This window comes from Meleagris gallopavo, chromosome 12 (assembly GCF_905368555.1).
Source record: "Meleagris gallopavo chromosome 12, MGAL_WU_HG_1.1, whole genome shotgun sequence".
In the NCBI taxonomy this organism is placed as follows: Eukaryota; Metazoa; Chordata; class Aves; order Galliformes; family Phasianidae; genus Meleagris; species Meleagris gallopavo.
The window spans coordinates 11,729,822-11,754,856 of record NC_139415.1 but is presented as its reverse complement, the minus strand read 5'-3'; the positions used below and the strand labels follow the sequence as shown (position 1 = coordinate 11,754,856).

The following is a 25,035-nucleotide window of genomic DNA, read 5'->3' as shown; positions in this document are numbered from 1 at the left end:
GTGGAAGAAATTGGAATTTTTCCTTCAGTAATGGCTATAAGACTATCCAGTGGAATGGCTTTGGACAGATAATATCTGTGCACATCAGCGGAGGTGATGGTTACTTACTGAATGCCTGAAAATGCAGATCTTTAATACTGTTGTGCCATTTGAGGCCGATGTCCTGGCACTTTTTCTCTGAGGGGTAGTTCAGTACTGCTATGCCTTTAAGATTTAAGGTTTTCAAGGTAAAAATGACCAGAAGACTTACTAACTACTTCTTTAAAACAAATTGAAATAATACAGTGTCAACCTGTTACCAAAAATTGCTAATGACATTATCCATTATTATGTATGTACATTTCCAAGAAATGTCCATTTCTCAAGTTGGTATTTGGCCAGTTTCAAAACCATTTATGTTCGTAACCACCTGCCTCACCATGGTTTTCACTTTGATTCTATTTTATCTGGATTGAACCCAGATGTGCTAAATCTGATTTCAGACTTGAAGGATGGTTTATTGTTTTGTTACTAATTACTGCATGAGGCAATATGTCTTCGACCAGTTGAGATACAACCTGTAAACTATTTTAATTAATTTTCCATCTCCAGGCTTCATTTTATTACTTTTTCAAGGGTAGCTAAATACTAATTCCCCAAAGGACAATCATTTTACAGCTGATTTTTAAGAATAAATTAAACATTACTGCAAGTTGTACCATGATGATAAAACTATTAGTCACACTGAAAGAGTAATTGTCTAATTAATCAGACTAATCAGCTGGTTGGTTAGACCACAAAGTAATAAAGCTCGTCAGGTCTTGTTTCATTCCAGCATAAAAATAAACTCTCAGGTAGAACAGAAGACTGAAACATTATGCTCCACATAAATTATTCTACCTGTCATTTTCGTTGGCAAACTCTCATATATTTTTTTCAATAATGATGGACTGCTTAAAAAAAAAAAAAAAAAGGTGCTTTAAAAAAGTTATTTCAATGCACAGGAAGCAGTATTTGGTCTTAAACCAGCTGAGGGCTGGTCTGATGGTTGAAGTCTCCTGAAGGTCTGATTACTGACAACCAGTGGGAGTTGATGAGCTCAAGAAGACAGCCCCAGAGCAGAGCCATGCCCAAAGAGGGCACTTGTGCAGCATTTCTTAAGAAGACCCAGCATAGAATCACAGAACCGTAGAGATTGGAAGGGGCCTCTGGAGATCATTAAGGCCAAGCCCTACTAAAGCAGGTTCCCTACAGTTGGTTGCACAGGAAAGTGTCCATGCAGGTTTTGAATATCTCCAGAGAAGGAGACTTCACAGCCTCTCTAAGCAGCCTGATCCAGTGTTCTCTTTTTAGTCATAAAACATCTATCCGTTCATGCCTCTGCTGTGTTGCTGCACAGTTGTGGAGTGAGGTGAGAATCAAGAGGTTGTATGCAGGTGTGTTAGTTTTCTGCCTTTCGACAGGGTTAGCTTTACTAAGAAATGATGTACTCTAATAACCATCTGTCGTATACCTGGCAGGTAATTCAAGTGGCCCTTGCACCATGTCACTCCTGGGTGGTTCACTTCTAATGAAAATTAGGTGTTTGAATATTAGTGTGGCTAGAAGTGATCTGTCTCTGTGCTCCTTTCTGTCTCATTCCTAGCTCATGAACATACTTGATAAGCTGAGTCTTCCTTCACATATATTCTTTAGCAGTAGCAGCAAACTCAGTGCACTTCCTGTCCCTCAGTGTACAAAAGCAAGGTTGTCCTGAGATGTATGAAAGAAGAAAGTGTACTACTCATTAACATTTCCATACCATTTCTGACTTTCAGACTTTTAGAGGAGAATGTTAGAAATGAGATTAACGTCAGGACCAAAACAGACTCCCTCCTGGATGGGAGCAGTGGGGCTGTTAATCAGATGTAAGCCGTACAGGCTGTACCTTAGTTTATTTTGAAGTACAGCTGACTTTGTTCTCTTCCCCAGTGAAGTGCCCATTTTCAAATTCGGCCCCAAGACGTGCACTGTCACAAAGTGTTTATAGCAAAGCTTTGAGCTGCAGCACAGTGTTTGCATTTTGCTCTTTTATGAATTAAAAAGATCCGGGGGAAAAAAAAAAAAAAAAGGAAAAAAGAAAAAGCCCACAAAAAAAACCTCCCCAGAACTTAGGACATCCTTCTTCTTTGCCAAATAGCCCTTTGGGTAAAAATTTCCTGCAGCGCAGTAAGAAAAAATTTTAACACGCTGAAAAATGCACACTGAATTTCTGTGTGTTTGAGCCTTTTTAAAATGAGACTGCTTCAGGTGTCTAAGTATCAGCCTCATAAACAAACAAGGAAGTGACAAAAACGTGGATTTAGGGTTTAATTTAGCTTTAATAAAGACTTACTAGGGCAACGTGAGGCTCTTGTTGCTTCATTCTGCAAGTCGTTCTTGTTACAGTCATTCTTTTCAAGCCAGTGGGACTTTCCATCTAACTGAGAATCACAATGCCCCTCCAGTTCTCCTAAGATTTTTATTTATTATTGTGAAAATAAAGCCTTTAAACTCCTTAGCGAACTTGCAGCATAATCTTGCTGACCCTAATTCTTACTCTTGTGAACAGTCCAATTGAAATTACTTGAGCAAAACGGAACAAGTTATAGTCCTTTGGGCCAGCATGATCAAGTTGCTACTTACACTGTCTCTTTCCATATACGTTGCTTCAGGGTTCTTTCTGTGCACATGACCTGTAATAGCTATTGCTTTGATTTCCTCAGAAATTAATCATCACACAGTGCAATAATTTTCTCTGCAAGCATTAAAATATCCCATGCGTTCTTGGTGAACATCTGCAGCTTTCTTATTTTGTTGTATTTTCATATTGGGACAGAATCTTTTATTTATCTACAGAAGAATTTTGTAAATAGAACTGTGCACAATGATGATAATGCTCTTTCTTGATATTTTTCTTGCCTAAAAAAATATTCTTCAGAGGATACATTAGGATATACACAAGCACCAATTCTGAGAATTGCTGTCAATTCTATGCATTCTAAAAGGTTTTTTGGGGAAAAAAATATGAAAAAATACTTAATAGAATAATAGAAATGTTTGCGTTGGAAGGAATCCTTCAAGGCCAACTGGTCCAAATGCCCTGCACTGAACAGGGACAACTATGGCTGATCAGGAGCTCAGAGCCCCATCCATGCCTGACCTGGAGTGTCTGTAGGGACAGAGCACCCACCACCTCTCTGGGCAACTCTGTGTCACAGAATCAGAACAGCCATTGGAAATACATGAGAAAATTCACCATAGTTTTTGTAGTTTTTGTTTCTTTGATTACAACCAGGGTCAAAGATACTTACTTCTCTGTAAATTTGATAATCTTCCAGTACTTCCCTTCCCTTTGAGTCATCCTCTTCTTTTTGACACAGCACAATTTATTGCTGTGTGATTTCAAGGAATAAATGGTTTTGTGGGTGCAATTCAAAATCTAATTCTTACAAAAATATTTCCTGCAATTGAAGGATGAAAACCAATGTAGCCAGAAATTTAACTGGAATAGCCAAGCAAAATTCTTGCTCAAACGCTAATGCGATCTAGTCTTAGATGTATCACTCTCTTGGCTGTTAAAACACTGCAAGTTCAAGCCCTTACAATTTGTCTTCTTATTGTCTCCTGCTAGGTTGGACTGAAAGTGTTTTTTGGCAGAGCAGGCCAGTGGTTTGGAAATAATGATAATGATGGTGACAAAATGTCTGTCTTCCATGATCTGGATGGCTCCGTGACAGGATATTCCAACATTTTTGTAGGCAGAGCAGACAACTACCTGCTCCGTCATCCCGGCTGCGTCACCGTCCCCCGCTGGAATGGGGTGATGTGCACTGGTAGATATGCACAGGTAAGGAGGTGGCTGCATGCAGTGTCACTGTGTGTGTTGGGTGGGAGTCCCCAAATGCTCTGTTTGGGGTGGTGAGGTGAAACCCATTGAACGCTCAAAAAGATAACAGAAGAATAATACTTTGGGTATAGTTTTACTGTTTTGCTTTATCAGGAGCTGCTTTTAAAGTATCTAGACACTGGATTTGTGTCCTCTGGTTTGCTATCGACTAGGTGGAAACAGGATTGGGCTCCTAAAAGACAGCCCCACTGAATAAGGGTTTTTGTGCTTGGCGTTTGTATTTTCTTCTGTGTCTCTAAGGAAATAATATTCCAGGCTCTGGCAACCTAACAGTTAAAGTCAGAATTGTAAACAAGTAGGCATTTATATTTTTATGTCTATTAATACTTTCCCAACTATGGCACTCTACGTGGTGAGACTGTTTTTCCACCATAGAAAATTTCCTTGGCTAGGTTTAGGCAAGCGTAAACATTTGCTTCTCTGGGATCTGTCACCAGCATTTTTCATCTAATCAGCATCCAGCAGGATAAGTGAAGTTCACATTAACTTTATGGGTTTTGGGTAGGGAAATGTATGTGCGTGCAGTGCAGAAGAAATTGGTCCCATGCAATGGAGTTTGATTTAATGTGGAGGGCATATCTGATGGAAGATTTCAGCTTGACCTTGGTTCTCAGCATCTTTAGAAGTGGATGATTTGTTTGTGAGCTGTGTTCTGGGTGTTGTATTTCAGACCAAAAGCTTAAAAGATTGAATCCAACTAAGGAGAAAGATGTTTTGCTTTGATCTTGGTTGTCCTATTACAAAATATGTTTTTCTTTTCCTCCTCTTGCAGTTCTGGTACACAAGAACCTTTATTCTTCCCTAGTGTAAGCAGGTGAAAATGTCCTTTCAGTTCAAGGAAACAGTGACATTACATTGCAGCTGAAATGGGCCTAAGATAGACTAGGGAAGGGCTACTTGGCATGGAAAAACAAGACCGAAGTCCTTCAGCTAACATTACATCTAAATCCTTCCTGAGCAAAATGCCTAGAGTTCAGTTAATTCCTTTCTGGTTCCTTCCATTTACTTTTCTGCTCTTCTTCTGGACAAACTTTGCCCAGAAAGGGGAAAACCCATTCCTCTGGCAGTGTTCCTAGCTCCACAAAATCCTGGAGACACACTTTCCTGAAGATATTTTAGTCTGGCAACTTGGGCTGACGTTCCCACCTGACTTCCCATGGCTGGTTCGTGGCTCCTTCTACACCGTGCATCTTCCTCACGTGGTGTCTAGGAGCTTCCTGCAGTGGGAAGTGCTGAGAAATCCCTTGTGCTTTGGCTTCAGCATTGCCTTGCTCTGCCAAAAAAGGGCTATGGGACCAGCTTAAGGTTACAAGATTTACACAGGCAGGAACTATCAGGCCTCTTTGTCCTTCCCTTTTGATCCTGAAGCCTGCAAGGCTGGTATTGTCCTAACAAGGCAAACATTTTATTTTTAATGACTGCTAAAACACTCATGTGATATAAAGTGAGGCTTTAGGGAAGAGCATCAGATAGAAGGAGATTGTCAAGGAAACTGTAAGACCTGGCAGCACCATAGCTTCTGGGGATTTCTGTGAGTCACCCAGTCTGTGTCAGCAGGGCACTGAGGTCCTTGGTATTCCATCAACCTGATTTACAGCTGCAGCAGAGGCTGATAATAAAAGAAAAATGTAGGGAGAAGTCCATCCCACAGTTATCCGCATGTAGGTGGGTGAGATTTCCAAATGCATTGACCTGGAGACATCTCAACACCTATGTCGCTCATGGAAAATTGTGAATGAGATTCCTAAACCATTTCTGTTTTCTACACGCATAGTAAAAGAAGTGCCTTAGCTCCCAGTGGGCAGGTGAAGCTGTGTGCTTACTGCTTCCTTGCAGACTTCAGAGCAACTCAGGACAGACTGTGAAACTTTTCTTTTTTTGGGACAGGTCCTTTTTTAAAATAGGCTGAGTTTTTTGGTAGTGGATGCTATTCTCCTTTAGTAGCTTAAAAAGATGTTAGATGGTTGTAAGACTGCCTCTTAGCAAAATTAGTGTCATTTTTGAGTTAACAAAATTGATTCTTTGCTAGTTTTAAACATTTTAGGTAATTCTTTTTTTTTTTTTAATCAATTCACTCCAGCCAATCACTTCCTTACCATGGTCAGTTGAAATAGAAGTTGTTCCACTTCTATTAGCTCTGTTTTTGCAGTGTTTGCAATTACAGTGACCACGCACCTGTGTTCAGTAAGCTATGTGTGTTCAGTTGGTAGTGGGTCTGGCAATGACAATTCTACAGCTAAAGCAAATCAGAGATGCGGTAGATAGCAATGGTGCTTTTCCATGCCCAGACAAAACTATACAATCCCAACATGTGGTGTTTGAGGAGCATCACACAGACTGGGAAGAAGGAAATCTTGCAAACTATTTTTCAGCTAATGCCCACCAGATTTGGTTGAAGAGGTCCAGTTTTGATCTCTGATGTACAGCATAAATAGTTTTGCTGATGTCAGCAAAGCTGCTGTTATTTCTAGGGCTAAAATTGGTCCTGACATATATAATAGGAAGAAAAAATACTATTTCTTTATGAAATAATTTTGTAGTCTTTACTTAGAAGTTCATAGAGAAAAATTGTTCCCCAGAGGAATGATCCTTTTCTGAACAACTGAAGAACTAGAAGAGTAGATATGTTTCAAGTTTCTCATTTTTAAGACATTTTACCCCAGTTTTACAACTGAAAGCACAGCAGGACAAAAGCAACGTCAAGGAAACCAAAACACCACCGAACTTTCTCTCAGCAATGAATATTTTCTGTTCTACTGCTTTGCATTTTGCTTATCTTCTTGCTGGCTATCCAGTTGAATAGCAGATCCCTGTGAATTGTAAAGGAACTTATCTTCTCAGTTTCACAGTCTACTTGGGAAAACTGCCATGTAAGCACAGGGAAATCTGACACATCTTTTTAGCATGAAATGTTAAGCTGCTACAATGATAACTATGTCCATTAAACCATCCAGACAAGTAGCAGGATCCCATTTTTAATGTTTAACTAGCTCTGCTTCTCCTACTCCATTAGCTTGTAATTTCTCCTCCTTCTCCTCTTCCTCCTTCTCCTGCCCAGGAGAAGGGATAAATGGGAAATGTGGGGTGCTTTTTCTGCGTACCTTGGTGAGTTTAAGAAGAACTAAGCCAACAAGACTGTGGTTGGAGAGCTGTGCAGGAGGCATCTCAGCTGTTGTTGCATTTAATTGGGTAGTAAGTGCACTGCAGCTGCCACCTTAATGTTCTGTGTTTGTTGGATACAAATATTTGAAGAAAATAACCTCATAACATCAGTTTACAGAGATAGGACAGAAATGGTTGTGTCTCATCCAGAAAGACACAAGTGAGATATTACTTTGCATTTGCAGTATTCATTCCCACTTTCTTTATCAGAAAATGCTGTTCTGATTGAAAATGATTAATACATTTATGAGATTTCAGGTCTGAAGGGACCTTTCTGATCACCTACACTGACCCCAGAACTACTCCATCAGGCTGGGGACAAATGGGATTGAAATGTGGGTTATTGCACTGCACATAATCGACTTCACAATTATGGTTTTAATGTGAAGGGAAAATAGGTTTTCCTCCTTGGTTTCATGGATAAAAAAAGTCCTTTATCAGACTGTAAAAAAAAAAAAAAAAACACCAAAAACAAATTATTCTTCCTTGATCCATGAAGAGTGAGCAAATGGGCTGCTGCTCAGATATTGATTGGAGCAAACTGATCCATGGTTTCAGCCATCAAGAAATTCTAGTGTTAAATATGGCTCTGGGATCAACTTTCATCTCCAAGGATCCACAAAGGAGAGACTTTCATCACTGAAGTGCCACAGGCAGGGTTGCACTGGAGTGAAAGGAGGAATGGACTGAATATCCAAGAAACATTCATTACCACTTGTAGATTGTTTTTTGACACGAATCCCATTTTTTTTCACTCAAGCATTCAGCATGAAGATGCTTAGTACAGGGGTGGAGGGTGGTTAGGCTGAAATGACCCATGTTTTGGAGGTGCTGTGGAGCACAAACACAATGCCAGGAGCAGGTCAAGTGCAAGGTTCTTCTGATCATGACAACGGACCAGGGAGCTGAATTAGCAACCTCCAGAAAACTTGCAGCTTTAGTTAAACATTTTCTTAAATTTCTTGAGACCATTTCCTGTTTAAATTCAGTCACAAATGTATTTCTTCAGGTTAAATAATCATGCTGGATGCATCACCTCTGTTTTCTGTGAGATGAATTTTGCAGTGGGTAAGACATTATGTTCCAAGGAGGAAGTAATGGGAATCTGTCACTTGTCATGCTGTGACTAAAAGACAAACTAAATGTCATGGGAATATTTGCTCCTTCATTGCACTTTGGAGTCAGCAAAGCAATTCCTATTGTATTTTAAGGTTGTCTTATCATTAGTATTACAATAAACTTCTAATTAATCCTATGTATAAACTAGTGGAAGACAATCTGTTTTGCAGAGCTTTTAATCTATGTAGACAAGAAAAGGAATAAGAATATGGAGATAGGAGAGGTCAGGCTCGCAAAGTCTTGTGTTGAGAGGAGGATATCCTGATGGACCTTGTATCACCATCTCCTAGTTTTGCCTGCAGTATTAAAATCTGCTGGAAGACAGAAATTGAGTTTAAAAATAATTGTGCTGAATGTGCACGTGTATTATTAAAAGTCATTCTTATTTTTGATGCAAATAGCATTATTCTACATTATAAAAGAGTGAAGGAAGAAGGATTGCAGTTGTTCTCAGCTGTTGTCAGTGCATTTGGAACCTTTCAGGGAATATGACAAGCTGTGTGCTACATCTCATACAGTGCTGAAACCAATTTGTATGATGAGCTGCGTGTCCTCCTTCTGTGCTAGTATTTCACATAGGGGGAAGCAGGTGAACATCATGCATTGAACCTTAAAGATAACGTCTGCCACATGAATTGGCCTTCATTTGAATCAAAGAACAGAAAAAGCATAGGTGTTGAACAAAGGTCATCTGTTGGTCCCCAGACAAAAGAGCTTTAATTGTAGCATATACAGTGTTGTATTTGGTCTGTATGGTCACAGAATCAAGATGTTGAATTTTAGCCCCACAGATTTAAGCCTTTTCTGCTTCTTGAAGATGAAGGTGTGGATTCCATTAGGTAACTGGACCTGATCCAAAGCCAGGAGAAACTGCTTAAGACTTTTCTATATTTCCAAAGGAATAAGACTGTTTTTAAAATGCAGTAATTTGAATTAATGAGAAACAGTCACTTTGTGATATTTCATTGATCAACCTTCTCCCTTGAGAGTCTGAACAGTTAACATTTCCATGGTGTTGTACAATTCATATCTCACTTCATGGTGTCCCCTCAAACAGCTGCAGATGCTATTTCTGTTTTACCTTTTCATTTGAACTGGAAATGTTTCAGTCATTTTTTGAATGTTGTTCTTCATTGCGCTCTTCATTGGCAAAACCATTTACAGGCAACAGTGATCAAATGCACATGTTACGGCTGAGCCTGGCTATTTTAATGGACGTGTTTGTCATTTTCCTTTTACTCTCAGCTTTATATTCAGGCCAGGCGCCCTGAGAATCTGACCTTATCCATTGCCAGAGCAGCATACCACTCCCATCCCTTGCAGTTGCAAGGCGTGAACAGAGGAGCGCCGTACCAGCAATACCAGCCGGTCGTCATGCTGGAGCAGGCTTACATCATCCAGTGGGATGGCAGAGCGCCTGAGGATATCATCCTGTACCCAATCAACTTCAACAGGTACTGCCCTGTGTTGTTAGAAAACGTTCTGTTTTAAAAGTTCTGGCGTTACACGATTTTCCTGGGCTCTTTGCAACTGACCCTTCGAATGTTTTAGCAATTTGTGAGAGCACCAAAGTGAGGTGTTAATGACTGGCACTTAGTGATGCAAAGAATTGCCTCTGCTTTCTCCTTATTCCAACCTTTTTGATGTACAGAGCTGTTTCTCTTTCCAGTAAGTTTTGAAACAGAGTCCAAGTAAGTCCTGGCCTGCTGTCCCTGAAATCCCTCCAGAAGAGCCCTGGCTCTTGTTCGTTTGTTTGTACTAGTTGCATAATTTATTTCCCATATATATAAAATGCAGAAGTCATCACAGAAGTCCATCAGAATGTGCACAGAGCATTGCATCTTCTGTAATCCAAACAGCACTGCAATCACTGTTTCTTTCTTGATAGCATTTTAAAACTTTAGGATTCAGTACAACAAAGTTGTAGGCTGAGCTCTATTTATTTTCCATGTTTCTTCCATCTCATCTAGTGTTCTGTAAAAGCAAGGCATAGCCAATTTAGACCTCTCTTTTCCCCTTGCAATCTATTTCATTTTATATAATTTCTTTCATGGTTTCCAGTCGTGGTTCAGGACCAGTGTACCTCTTACTTTAGTGAAATTACTTGTGTTTTGCACTGGTATAACTTCTAGGAGAATCCTCTAATCCATTTCGTTTAACTGTGACGTACGTTGCCATGGCTGGCAAAGAACTGCTGCAAGAGATGAGAACCACAAAAAAAAATTCTCTGGCCATTGTCTTGGGCTCTGCAGTTTCCATGCTCCTCAGTTTACTGATAACAAGGCAGTACAGGAAAAGGGCCACATTATACATGACTACAAGGAACAAAGCTACATGGAGGCTCAGATTTGCAAAGTAGACATTAAATAATTGACGTAGAAAAAGTCAGATGCACAGAGGACATGAAGAAACATGTACCACTGGTAAATGGGGAGGATTTCCAAGTCTGTCCTGTATTATCCACCAAACCCTACACCTATTCTCTGCTTCTCCAGCAGGGTGCCACTGCCATAGTTTTAGTTTAGGAAAGTTTTGGTAAAAGCTTGAAAAAATGTGAATGTTGGAGCTGAAGAAATTTGGGGAAAACACTATTTGTAATTCCAGACATGAAGCCTCATTTCCAAGGCCTCATGTCCAAAGACAATATTCCCTATTTGTATATCCCCATTTTGGTAAGTGATGTGTAATTGGTCAGCTTTGGATTTAAAGATTAAATGGCTGTAGGATCACGACCAAGTCCCTGGTCAATCATTGCTTGGACATTCCTGTCACAGAGGAATGACTAGAACTAAAACATTCTTTTCTGTATTAATGTAACTTCATGCACTTTAAGGAAGTGCAAAACCCATTAGTCACTCATGGATAAGCTGTTTTGCAATTATTATCTGTCTTTAAATAATTAGATATTTCCTTGCAATTAAGAGTTAAGCCTTCTGCATCAATATACAATGGTTGCCCAATCACTATGCCAGTTAGTACACGCCAAAGCTTTGACAAGTACTTGGTCTTCAATCACAAATTCAAATCTTAAGGCAGCACTGTGTGTTTGATAGAACTCAGCTTTAAGTTTAGCTCTCATTCAAGCAGCAACTTACCTAACTTCTACTATTGATAACCACAATGTGTTTGTGGTTCTCGTTGTCTTGTGTGAAACCAATTAAGTTATTTTAACAGGGCAAAGGTTTGTAGACTTTTCTGATTCAGAAACAGTTGGCAAGGTGTGTGTTTTGAAAAACTAAAGAAGGGAAATATATCATAATAAGGAAAAAATGTAATTTTACTTTATAATTTTACTTCATTCCACTACAAGATACTGACTTGATAGGAAAGCATTTAGAAGAGAGCACGGACGATGGTGAAGGGATTAGAAAACAAGTGTTACGAGGGGTAACTCACCGGGTAGTAGGAGTAGTAATTGAGGCTATTTATTTCAGAGAAGGCTGAAGGAGAACATCACTGCTCCATACAGCTTCCTGAAAAGAGGACAACTCCTGCAGTGAGGAGATGTCAGTCTCTTTTTTCAGATGACATGAGATAGGATGCAAAGAAATGGCCTCAAGTTGCTCTAGGGGAGGTTTACATTGGATATCTGGAAGAATCCTTTTCATAGAGGTGGTGGTTAGAGGTTGGAATAGGTTGCCCAGGGAGGTGGTGGAGTCACTACCTCCCTGAGGTTTAGTGGTGGATGTGGTTGTGTTAGTTTGATGAATAGTGATCTTATAGGTCTTTTCCAACCTAAATGGCTTGATGATTCCATGATTTAAAGCATCTTGCAAAGAAATAGTTGAGAATGAAATCATGTCACTACTGTGTGTCTTAAGGGTAATAGAACAGCAAGGGTGAAATGTCCATACTGCATGCAATAACATAGGCAGAAGTCATTTCCATGGAAGCAACTGAAGTAAAAAACAAGATTTAGGAGCTTGAAGGAAATCAAATGCCTACTTAAGCAGTTCTGAGTATGACATTTATTAAACAATGTATCTAATCATTTTTTGAATGGAAGAAATCTCAAATTGTGAAGCAGAGTAATCAGAGGCAGAAAATCAGGGAAGGCTTTTACCTGTTTCAAATGGCTATTTGCTGACTGTTCTTTTTCATTCTAAAATACTGAATAATCTGCTAAAAATGAGCTCTTAACATAGTTATATCCGTGGAAAACATATGTGATGCAAAACAAAATATGTTTGAGGGATTTTACTAGTGAAACTTTGCAATTATTAATTTCAGACATAGCCTTACCAAACAACCTAACTATTTTTAGACTTGTCATTGTAAAATGATGGATAGGTACATCCAGGATGCTGCCTTCACTGCTAGATAGCCCTCATGCTTCTGGAAGGACTTTCTGTACTGGCTGAAGGAAGGTCAGAGGGAAAATAAGGCATTTGACAGGAAGTTGTGTACCAGGATTTGGACCTCTTTGGAGGTCAGGCATGGGGCTGATGTTGGATATTTGTGCCATTAACATTTTCAGTGTTTCTGACGTGCTGTAAAAAGAGCTGATGAAAGCAATTCCATATAAGACTGGAACACCAAGACTCCTGGTGTGGGCAGGAGGTAGGAATGCACTCACAAGGTTCAGCTGAAAGTGGCAGTGCTGCTTTCTGCACCTGTGAGTCCAGCCTGGAGAGTCCTGGAACTGCTCAACTATTTGCTCAGTGAAGGAGGACAACTTTCTGTGTGGCACGTGATGGGTTGCTGCAGTACGTGTGTCTTCTGTGCACAGATTCGAGACATGTTTAGAGTACTTGCAGATTTTCAAGCACAAAGTGTGAGAGCTTCATGAACAGTGGCCTCAAACTTCTCCTCCATGAGTTTCATCTTCTTTCAGGAGCAAAACCCACCTCCTCAGAGCTGCTTTTGTGTTTTCTCTGTTCTTGTGCTTCGTAGAAAGATGGGAGCCAGCTGTTGAGTTAAGGGCTGTGCTCAAAACTGCTGTCTATTTCTAGAAGCAGAAAGGCCCGCAGAGAGCGTCAGAATTGTTAAGAGAGGAGGGTGAGGCTGGTATGGCAGGAGGAGTGCCTGGAGAACATTATTTGCTTGCAAGTAAGTGCCTCCTTTCAGGTGCTGGAAAACAGTAAGAGGATTGGCTCTTCATAGGGTAAGAAAAGTCGCAAACAAAGTCCTCGGTTTAATAACACAGGCTTTGTGTGTGTGCAAATTCTCTAATCAAAGAAGAGGCTAAAGCAAATACTATTATCAAAGCCACATTGCTGTTCAATAAATCAGCCAGGCTTATTTGTGTTATCAGCTAATCTAAAGATAAGAATTAAATCTCCCCAAAGCCCATATCTGCAGTGTCGTGTAATGAACTGTGTTGTTGAAGCAGGCTGAAAAGTATAGGCAATTAAATTAAACATTCCTTGTTTTTTATGAGCACAGGCAAATATCTCTATACTTGGTCTGCTAAGACTCAGAAGGAAGAGTTATTCCTTATTAGGGCTCTCTGCTGTGATTTGACTGAGGGAATTTCAGGAAGATGTGAGCAGGTACAAAGGAGGTATCACTTTTTTATAGGTGAACTGCAACAGTGCTGCAAGCAGGGTTAGGGTTAGTACAGGGCTGCCCAGCTGCCCTAGCCAATGCTGGCCTCAGGGAAAAGTTCAAGGAGCTTTCCCCATGCTGCTTTCACCGGCACCCTCTCAGTGTCCCCTGGAGAGGTACAGTGAGTCTTGTAACACTGACGTTTCGTGCCTTGCTGCAGGAGTTGGATCCTCATGAGAGCTTTTAAAAAAATTTATTTGGCAGCAGAGAGCCAAATCTCTGGTCAAGAGCAAATGAAAGAGCAGATGTCCATATGTGTGCTCGGGCACATGTCCAGCCTTCCCCTTGCTGTGGTATTTGTGCAGGGACGACACAGGTGCATGGTGATATCCCTGAGTTTGCTAGGCTGATATTCTGCACTATGGCTTGTTATCGTGTTCACAAGCAAATAATCTAATTATACAAAAATTCAAGAGGCTGGAATGAGCTTGTGTCTAAATTTTGGATTAAAAAGCATGGGGACTTGGGGCTCTGGGTGATGTGTGGTTTCCAAGATGCTGTCATCCATTCAAAGGTGGAGGTTTCATTGCAGGCAGACAACTTACACAGCCCATGTCTGCACTGAAACTCCAGGGGACTGGTTATATTTGTCTTTTTTCAGGGCTGTGTAGATGGGTGTTTTCTCTATGGCTTCTTGTTCACTGCCAGTCTGATTCATACTTTCAGCTACTTGTCATTTTTGTGATTAAATTCTTTAGCGATGATAGGGTTTTTAGGAAAACAAAGATAATGAGACAAGGCTAGAACATACTTGCTTCAGATTTGCCCAGTTCATGGATATTTCCTAAACTGTTCCTTTTTTAGATTAGTTCCAAATGTGCTTTTCCTTGTGATTTGCAGATTGACAAATGGATAGGAAGATGAAATTAGTATTTCAAAGTGCGGATAACAGTTTAAGGCTGTGACTACTTGTTACTTGTACGTAACATGAGTGCCAACCTCGATCTCTCAGATCCGGATGAATTATAAGTAACACCAGCACTATTTCCAATAATAAGAAGTAAAGCGCTGCTTGGGTTTCATAGCTTGTTCCTCCTGATAACATCTGTAATTCAGAGTTAATCATCCACACAACGCAGAAATCAGTTGAATTCCCTTCTGTCTGTTTCAATCACTTAAATTACCCACAGGCCAACAAGTGGATGAAAGCCTTTAGACATTTAAGGAAAAAAACAACTAGAAAGAGGCTGAAATATTTGCCAGAACACTGGGTTGCAGACTGAATCATTTCAATATGGCCAGGCCAAACTGGGTGCTGGCATTGCCACATGTGAGTGATCCTAAAGCCCTGTCTTTGCCTCTTGACAGCAGCCCTTGCTATTTTCTGTTCTCTATGTTTTTTTCTTGGGCAGGATTAACAAAGAGAGCTGACAGTTTCAGTGAATGAACAAGAGCAGTCTAGCACTAACAAGTCCTCAGATGGCTACAGCAAGCCAGGCTGCTGGTCCGTGGGTATTTCCCAGTCCATTTTTCCCACCCATGATGCAGGTTTAGGAGGTGGTGTCCTGTATATGGATTTTGTGTCGAGGAGATTCAGTTGGGTGCTGGGCAGGCTGTTGAAAGTTGAGAGGAAAAACATCAGTATCATGACTGAGATAAAGGAACACAGATCTTCTATTATTTGTTCTTGAGAAGGGCTGGAGACTGAGTGGTGACTTTGCTGGTTTTGCCTTCTGAAGTTCAAAATTCATCCTGTGAGAGGCAAACATGCAGAAGCAGCCTGTGAGAATTTTTGCTTGGCTCCCATATTATGAGCAGGAAAATTTTGAACTCCCATTTTTCTCAGCGCACGTAGAGCTGACCAAAATGTCAGAGGGTTTGTTTTAAGTAGGAGTAATAACAGTTGGGGGAGGCTGAATCACTGGATGGAAGACTCTTGTTTTTTCATGCCTGAGGAAAAAATAAGTAATTTTCAGTTGTACTCTATTGCATGCCCTCATTGGCTTACACCAGATTTTCATCAGTGAGATCAGGATTTGGACTGTGCACGTCCACGGTCATCAATTACATACACACCATGCCAAGAGACATGGTGGAGCCATTTTTCAGAATAATATTCATCAACTTAGGGGTTCCCTGAGCCAAAATACAGCCAGCAATGATGTACAGCATAACCTCCAACCCCAACTATATCCTACCCATATGCTCAGTATTGATACTCCATCTGATATAGTCACGGGACATGGTCACTAGTGAACAAGTGTTCGTTTGTCCTCTCCCAGGCAGTGAGGTCGTAGGCATGTGCTCTTTCAATGTTTACTGCAGCCAAACCTCATCTCAAACTTGTGTGACTCACATCCCACCACTCGCAGAAGTCTCCCCTCCTTTGCCTGTTCAATCTTGTTTCCCTGAGTGGAAGTTTGGGATTTAATTGTGGGGGTTGTTCTGAGGTTGTAACAAAGGTATGTATGTGTGTACATGGAGATCTGTACTGACCATCCGTCCAAGAACAGGAAACCTCTTGCCTGCTGTTTTCCCTCATCCTTTTCTGCTTTCACTTATCCCAGAAGCCTGCCCAATGCCAAAGCACATGGATAATTTTTAGCACTTTGCCCCATGTTTGCAGTCTATTTAAAAGAGCCAGAACTGCAAAACAGCAAAATTCAGGTGAAAAGAAAAAGGCGTCTCGGGTTAGTTCTACCCAGCCATTTCCAGAAGGAAGTAAACAGGATAGATACATTCATAAACTCGCATGAAATGTGCTGCGGGGGTCATTGAATGACAGTAACAGAGGGGCAGAAGTGCTGAGTTTGATAGATCTTGGTGTAAGCTCGGAAACCTTCCAAGTAGCATTTGAAACTGTTAGAATCTGCTAATGGTGCTGTGCTATTGCATATTCAGCTTTCCCCCTTTTAAAGGCTTTTTTTTTTTTTTTTTTGTAAAAACAACAGGAAAATACTGGCTTGATTAAAAACAGGAATGAAAAAAAAATACTGTTCCTTACTTTTAAAATGAACTGAACTTTATCACTAAAAAAATTATGAATATGCTTACATATAGTTTTGTGATGAAAGCATCTTAAATATCTCAAGCTAGTTTCCTACACGTGTCTATCTGCCTTTCATTTATACCGATAGCTAATTTCAAAGTCAGACTTTCCATCTGAGTGTATTTTTATTTTTATTTTTTTTGCAAGATTCCCATAAGAATGAAAGTAGAAGAAAAGCCCAATGCATTGCTACCTCAGACAGCATTTTCTGTATCAGTAGTATGACTTCTGTCCCTCGAATTTTAAATGACTTTTTTTTCTGCTGATCTTCGTGCATGTGGAAATGTCCTTTCCCAAATAGGCATTTCTTCTTGCTTGTGCAGAGCGTGTCCTCAGGACACCTGCAAGGATCCCAGCTGATGAGCAGGCGACCACTGCAGCAGAACAAGGGCTTCTGCCCTACAGGATATTACTAGCTCAAATGTTTCTGATTCTGCCTGCCAATCTCCTCCTCAGAGTAGCAGTGAGAAAACACGACAGAATGGAGAGTTTGAAGCAGAGAAATAGAGGAGGTGTCATAATTCATTGACCTCCCTGAAAAAGAGACAGTCTTCCTGCACTGGAGACCCAGCCAGGAGGTCTCTGTGGCCAGTGCTGTGGCTGAGGGAGGCACACGCACATCTGCTTTCCTTTGAGTCCAAGACATCTCATGCCTGATTGCCTCTTCTAGCCTGAGGTTGCATTTCTCATTCACTTTTGGCAGTGCAGAAAAAGACATTTCACCCATGTCCTGAGGGCGTCCCACAGCAATGCTCTGTGCTTTGCTTTTGCTGTACAACCAGGCATTTGGGAGAGTTTACAGCAGCTTCTGTACAAGCTGAAGAGCCAAAACCAAAGCAAAGAACTAAATAGGAAGCTGTTAAAATACCATGAAATTAAACAGAAAATAAACACCTTATTCTTTCCAACATTTACTTAAAGGATAACTTTAAATACCTTCCCTTCTCACATCTCTTCCCAAGACCTTTGTTGTGGGAATGTACTTATTTCCTTCTCTTCTCTCACAAACTCCCAGTTAGGTGCCTTCCATTTCATCTTCTCAATCATGATACAGTTTATTTCAGAGTTTGGCTCAGCCTGCTCATGTGCACAATAGGCTCTCATTTCACTCAGATTCCCAAGTAGCCCAGTGACTCAAGACAGTCACAGCTGTGGTTTTTTTCATGATTTTCTTTCTTTTTTTTTTTCACCAACTCCAATTTCCTTTCCTGGTGCCTTTTCTGTTCCCTGGGGAGGTGACAGTCAGCACAACATGGCACCAAGGCTGGTTCCCAACATCTGAAGGAGATGACAAGGCCATTTTTTGGTGGTGTCTTCAGGGGATGAAATGTGCTAATGCAATGCAAATTACCCTTATGAAACAGCCAAATGTCTTGGGACTCTGTCCCAGAAATATCCCACTAACATGGCTCTGGTGCATTTCTTTCATTTCCTCTAGTCAAAGGCCAAATCATCTGAAAATATATCCATTTTCTAGCTGTCCTGTGTTATGACACAGCTGGAGTTGGTTAAAATCTAGAGGGCAGTATCTGGCATAAGCTGATGGGTCTTTGTGTATGGCTTTGATTTATTATTCTAGAACAGCCTGTCCCCTCTTCAGTACTGCAGTTTTGTTCAGCTCTAATGAGAAAACCAGAAAATGTCTGAAGCAGCTTTGCTATTATATAGTCCACATCTAATGCAAAGTAAAAGTCTAGGCATGCAGGCTCCCAGATTTTGTTGTCTGCACTCCTTAGTGCTCTGCAGACCAGAATGGGTGGCAGATCATCTTAGCGGAGAAACTTTGCCTTCCTCAGTTTCACAGGGCCCTGAAAAGCAGCTGATGATGGTGGTAACTGTCTGTCTTCAGACCAAATTAGTATTTTCGCATTTTAACCAGGAAGCCAGGTAATTACATTTACAGCCTCGGTGGTTTTGGAAATAGAAGGAAAGCAAACCACAGTAATTGGTCAGGTACCTGCATGTGGTGCACTGAGCCACTTCAGAGGCTGGGAAAAAAAAAAAAAATACACAAATAGTCTTGTTATTCAGTTTTTCTTTTCAAGAGTAAACATCTTGTGACTTTCTGCTTTTCCCGGTACTAGTGCATCCTGCAGTCGGGAAGGGTCTTTGGTTTTGTGAAAGATTGTAGCCATCAGCATCTGAATTGTGCTGTGACTGCATCTTTTGCCTCCAAGCAGAAAGAAAAAAATGGAGTTTTGAGGCAGATTTTCTCTCTGTGAGGTGGCAACGAGGTCACAGGATAAAGGAAAGCCATGGGGACAATTAGTTGCAAATATGCATGCTAACACTGTGGTGGCCAAGTGTTAAAAGACCGTTTAACTTTACCCTTAGTTATTTTAAACTGACACTGAAGAAAGAGCAAGGGAGAAGGAGATTTTAATGGAAACCCTGATCATAAACTTTGCCGTAAAGTGGAGGAAGCAGATCTCTTAAGGCTATGGCTCTGGTTCAAGTCAGAGATTACTTTCTAATTCCTGAACCAGTGCCCCCGGTGAAACGTCTGCTCAGTGCTGGTTCCCTCTCCTGCAGCAGCTCCAGATGAACAAAACTGAGCCCTGGCAGCCTCTGGAGATGTGAGTGGGTATGTGACTGGTTGTGCCTCGGCCCTATGAGCAAGGAAGAGAAAATCTCTTCTTTTATGCCATCCTGGCACCTGACTCAAAGTCCTTTGAGGTCAACTTGGGTCTCTGGATCAGACCTTTGTATAAACAGCCGTTGTTTCCAGACAAAGGAAAAAAACCTGATTTTCTTTGGCACAGAGGATTTGGGTGTACTTTTTTCTGGTTAAAGGAGGAAGAAAACCTCAAAATACATTTATTTGTTTTCCCCTGAAGATTGTGCTCTTGGCTGGAGACCATCTCTCCTGTATTCAAGCCCTTAAGCGCATTTTCTCTCTTTCCTCCTTTTTGATGACAGAGGAGACTGGCTGCACATTGCCCTCTGCTATCCCAGGAACACCATCTTCCACGTGGTGAAAGATATCTACCAGCGACGGACAGGGATGGTGCACAGCATAAAGCATTACCTCATGGCTCCTTCCCGTGACAGTGTTCTCAATGGGACCGGCGAGCTCTTCTACTTTGACAGAGCACTGGGGTGAGCCCATGAGAGACCCCCAGTGAGCAGGCAGCAAGCCTCTGGGGTTCTTCTCATTCTGGTCCTGCTTCTTCCTTTCCCTATTTCATAGTTAAAGTTCAGTCTCATCCATCTTGCATGGTCTTTTCATTGATTTCAGGTCAAAGCAGAGTTATGGGATGGTGTAACCTAGATTAGGTCTACTTACATCAAGCATCAAGCAGCAAGATAGTTCGGGAAATTTCAACTTCTCCATATTCCCATGAGGGAAGGCTGACCATAGTGCATCTCTTATTTTGAAAGGATGAAGAGAGTCCTAGAGGTCACGCACTGCCTTTAGAGGAATCCAGAACACCTTTGCTTAAATAAACATCTTACGAAACCATGTTTCCCTGTTTGCTAAAACAGTTGGGAACGAAAAAATTGTTCTGTGGTCTAACCATGATGTTTCACCTGACTAAGCAGCTACTTCAGAAATCAATCCACAAATGCCAAACCTGAAAATAAGATGTGATGTATTTATTCTTTCAACCATAACATATGAGCAATCAAATCCCAGAATGCTTTCCCATTAACCAGACTTCTTGGTGATAGCCAGGTCTCTTTATGATAGGAACTGTGAAATAACAGCTTACTAGTTAAACCCCCTTTTTTTCTTTTCTCTCTCCCTTTTTTTTTTTTGTTTGGAGAGGAGGGGTTAACTGTTTTCCAAATTCTGTAAAAAAAAAAAAAAAAAAAAAAAAAAAAAAAAGGTTGTTTACTACTGAAAAGCAGGGGAAAATTGTTACACATATGGGTCTGTAGAGGCAGAACCATTGGCTGCCAGCAGCCGTCTGGACCTGGTACGTGCATATTGATGGGCATAACCCAACTTAATTCTGGCAGAATCAACCTTTTCATTCTGTTTAATTCAGCAGTGCTATTTTTAGCCTCTCAGAGTACAAAAGTTAGGGGACTGGCTTTTTTCTTTTCCTGTTGTTGTTTTTTAGACTTTATTTCATAATGAGTGGGATGTTTCCCCTTCTTTTTTTAACCCCACATGCTGGATCCTTGGAGAGGGACCAAGCTTACTCATTCTTTCTTCCAGACAAATAGAAACAAATATTTAGTTTTTAAAGAAATAGAAAAAAAAAAAAACAAAACAAAACAAAAAAAACCTTTACAGCTCATGCATCTTTTTGATCCTGAAGCTTAGCTGAGCTGTTTATGTAATTTCCTCTGCCTGAACTGCAGAATGGATGCAATTGAAAACACACTTGAACAGCTAGGAAAAAATGAACTCCAAGGCCAGAAGATCTGGCTGCCGTGGAAGTTTTGTCGTGCATGCCTAGGGCTAAGCTGTGCCTGCAGGCCAGGGCCGTGAGATGCAGGAGCCAAAGGAGATGATGCCAGTATTTCTAAGCAAGCCTGTTTCCTTCTGCACAAAATAGCATGAACATCTAGCAGGATGCAGCTGCGCCTGGTGCTGGAGGTGATACATACTCCACGATGCTTGCCCAATGAAGGAAGTTGGCTTGGGTGTACGTGCTGAGAGTGCTGCAGGTCTCATCATGCTTGGTTGAGAGGGAAGCTCTACTTGTGTCCTTGCAGACCCCTTTTGAATGTACAAGTTGCAGGTGTGCTGTATTACACCACTCTAAGGGTTCTTCAGTGGTGTTACAAAATGGGAGGGATAATACTATTTAGCACACAAAGACCCTCCCTCTATTCAGCTTTTCCCCTAAACACTTCATGACTCTGATCAGTCTGTTTGCTCTCATTTGTAGGTACCTATTTGTCCACCTGCAAGCCCACGAAGCTCGGCAAGGGCACAGTTACTGCTCCCAGCAAGGCTGTGAACGTATCAAAATCATGGCGCAGATGTATCCGGGGGGGTCCTGGAGCTGTGTCCCCAACCCCTTTTTGCAGAAGCCAGCTGCCCCACAGCGCCCCGTGTCCCAGCACCAGGCAGTGCCATGCAGGGCTTGTGGGGCCCCACAGGTAAGAGCACCCCTCCTACAGCACCTGAGGTCATGCAGCACGTATGCATCAGTAGGCAACAGCTGCTTGTGAATCTGCACTGTGTAACATGTGGAGGGAAGGATTTTACACTAAATTTCTGCAGTTTTCAGTACTATGCTTCAAAGATAACCTCAAAGAAATTGCCCAACTGGAAGCATGTGAATGTAGTCACAGCATCTTTTTTCCTACCCCTCTTTTTTTTTTTTTCTTTCAAATAAGCATAAAAGAACACTTGAGAGAGCTCAGACTGGATTAGCTTTGCATTCCAAAGTGCAGTATTGCTGTTGAATTTCAGACTGGGAAGTAATTCTGTTTAATAAGAATAATTGGAAAATCAGACCTAGGTTCTCTTTTCATTTACAATTCTATAAATCCTGTAGTAGTGTTTCAGGCTCATACAAATCGACATCTCGGTTATAAACAAGCAGGATATATGAAACTCATATTCAACTTCTTATTCAGAGGCAGAGTGACCATCAGAGATCCCTTCCAACCTCCATTGTCACAATTCTTTGGTAAATGTTGTCTTAACAGCAAGAACTTGTGAATCAGGGTCATAGTTTGAGAAACTATTCTTCAAGCTTACCAACTGTAGATACGAGCATTGGTGCTTGGTGTCATTCTGCTGATGAAAACCAGTTAGCCAACCAGTTTTTTGAGGCTCTGTCTCCATGTAATTGCAGCTTGCTATCACCAGCACGCCCTCAGTCAAGTATGTAAGAATCCAGATCCAGTCCCTCAGCAAGGCAGACATACAGAACCACTTGACATCTGCATTCATTAAGGTATGTGCTTTGCTACATTTGAAATGGTGATTAAACAGAGAGAAACTTTATCTCCAAGGTAAGTTATTGCAAAACCTTGCTGAACTTTGGCAGAAGGAAATGGGAAGTTCCCCTGGAAGACAGGAGTGCATTGTTCTCCTTTACAATTAGCTCCATTCGAATCACTGGGAGTTCGTATTCTATTCAGAGAGGATTTGAGCCCTAAAGGGGAAAAAAGGCTTTTTATCACCTCAGAAGAAGAATTAACGCCACCGCTCTAATATAGAGGATGTGGGGAGAAAAGCACATCAGAAAACAGTGCTTACAAAGGATTGAAGGGAAAAAACCAAGCTTGTTTTTCTGACTTTCTCTGGCATTGCACTATAAGATAAAAATAACTGCATTTCACGTCTGAAGGAGTTGGAGCTGTCAGGTTATCCCTGCACATGCTTTACACCTCTGCTTGGATGGAGAAGTGTGACTGAAATCATGTCAGCAAGGATGAAGAAGCTAGGTTCACATGCCGTGGAGTTATATTAAATGCTGACAAATGCCTCCTCCTCACTCTGCCTGACCCCCTATTACATCTCTAGAGCCTTCGTCTTGCCAAAAGCAGAGATTGTAGCATCCTGGTAACTGTAACCTGCAGAAGGAGCCTCTGCTGCAGGAAGCGAGGGGAGTAGGAGGCACGTGTGTTAAACTCCCTCGAGGCCCAGGGATGGCACTACCAAAAAGGAGTTTGTTTTTGAGATCTTGCTATATTGACATTCCCTGGGGAGCAAAAAATGTCCACGTGTGGCTTCTATCCCACTATCTGCTGTCTCAGCACTTCTCCCCTGCTCTTTGGTCAAATCTGCCATGCCAAGTGACAGTAATTTCACCCACATGAGAAGAATCTGTATTAAGGCTGAACTAAGCATTTTACTCCCAGTATTTTTGGCTTCCCAAGTGTATTTTTTAACACACAAAAGATGCCGATGGCCTCATTTTTCATGTTTTTGGTACCCCAATGGGCTTCCCAGTGCTATTCAGAACGAATGGCTTTTCTTCCTCCTTCCCTGATGGTCTATCAGTGATATCACTTCATCTGCACTAATTACATATGGAAAACTACAGGCGGTAAACACTAGATATTTTCCTCGCTTGTAATGCCCTTCTTATGGAAAAATGAGAGCATAGTCTGAATCTCCACGATCACTCACTGCCTGCCTTCATAAAACTTACTTCTGTGTTTTGTTGCAGATAAATGACACAACGCTCCTGTTCAATAGCCCTGGGGTGTTCTTTGTGGTGCTGGATGCATGTTCAGGAGCAGTCGTGAGTAGGCGGCATTTTGACACAGTTGCTGGGGAAAATGTGACCAATTCAATAACTGATTATGTTCAAACACTAATAAAAGAGAGGTAAGCAAGGTGCTGAAAGCCCAACTCACGTAGAAGCCTGTGGCTGATAGACAAAGAAAGAAAAAATGAGCTACTTTCATATCTGAACCTGTGCTCTGAAGGGATCTGGCAAAGACTGAATACGTACAAATCCTGACTATCACTCAGATAATAAGAGAAGGACTGCCTCTCTTTCAGGATTGCACAGATTAGAGCAGAAAGAGACAGATTTTCTAGAAAACTGTCAATTCCTTCTAAATTAGCAATCCATTTTTCCAATATGGAGTAGATAAGGGCCTTGCAATGACATTTGCAGTCCTGTGTACACATCCCAAGGTCCAGCAGTTTCCTGGCAGTTGATGATTCAGTTTTCCATTTCTGAAACGGGTTGGTTTCTGTTTACCCTTAATGATTGTTTTTACCTCTTCTGACAGATGAAAATCATAGGTGTGCCAGATTTTCCAGTAGGACTTTTCTTTGGACGAGCCAATGAACAGACCTGCGTGCCTGTGGACTGTTACCTTCAGTGTGTCCTGGCAGTGGTCTGGATCATCTCTGTTTGTGTCTGTTCCACATTCCTTGTGGTTTTATGTGTCGCCACATAAACATGGAACAACAGAGATTTATAGATAAATTCTTGGCTGCTTACAGAAGCAGGTCAAATAACCAGAAAACAGACTTTCAGTCCAAAGACATTTCTGAGCAGCTCATGACCAAAGATTAGAACACTGCAGAGTTATTCCATCTTTACTTCTGCACACAAGTATGTACATGTATAAAACGTGCACAAAGTGACAAATATGCACGTGATGACTGTACATTTGTATTGATTTTCTTGTGTACTTTTGCAAGGCTGGACGTTCAGCTAAATGCAACCAGTTGTGCCTGTAATTCATTGCAGGTACAATTCACTGAGGACTGAAAGCACATCTGTGAGGATTGCAGCCAGGCAAACGCTTGACTTAAAAGCAGGCTTTTCAGTGCATAGATGGCTAAAGAGTCTCAGGACTGCACAGTATCACATGTAAGCTTACATGTGATTGAAATCACAAGGATTTAAGCATGTTCTTAAAGTTAAGCAATCAT

The 25,035-nt window shown here is 41.2% G+C and overlaps 2 protein-coding genes across 8 annotated transcripts in view; both read left to right on the top strand.

The window, feature by feature from the left end:
* The window catches only part of CEMIP (cell migration inducing hyaluronidase 1), a 105,591-nt gene that overhangs the window by 18,345 nt on the left and 62,211 nt on the right, over positions 1-25,035 (top strand). The gene's annotated exons all lie outside the window — the stretch shown is intronic.
* Positions 1-25,035, top strand: part of LOC100544508 (cell surface hyaluronidase CEMIP2-like) — a 48,376-nt gene that overhangs the window by 20,766 nt on the left and 2,575 nt on the right. For 3 of the 6 annotated variants that reach the window (XM_085234182.1, XM_085234178.1, XM_085234181.1), the window contains 7 exons: positions 3,632-3,847; positions 9,434-9,642; positions 19,644-19,823; positions 21,569-21,782; positions 22,487-22,588; positions 23,810-23,970; positions 24,851-24,973. In XM_085234182.1, coding sequence (XP_085090308.1) covers positions 3,632-3,847; positions 9,434-9,642; positions 19,644-19,823; positions 21,569-21,782; positions 22,487-22,588; positions 23,810-23,970; positions 24,851-24,973 — 1,205 coding nt within the window. The remainder of the gene's footprint in view (positions 1-3,631; positions 3,848-9,433; positions 9,643-19,643; positions 19,824-21,568; positions 21,783-22,486; positions 22,589-23,809; positions 23,971-24,850; positions 24,974-25,035) is intronic. The other 3 variants (XM_085234179.1, XM_085234184.1, XM_085234180.1) reach the window with 2 other exon arrangements.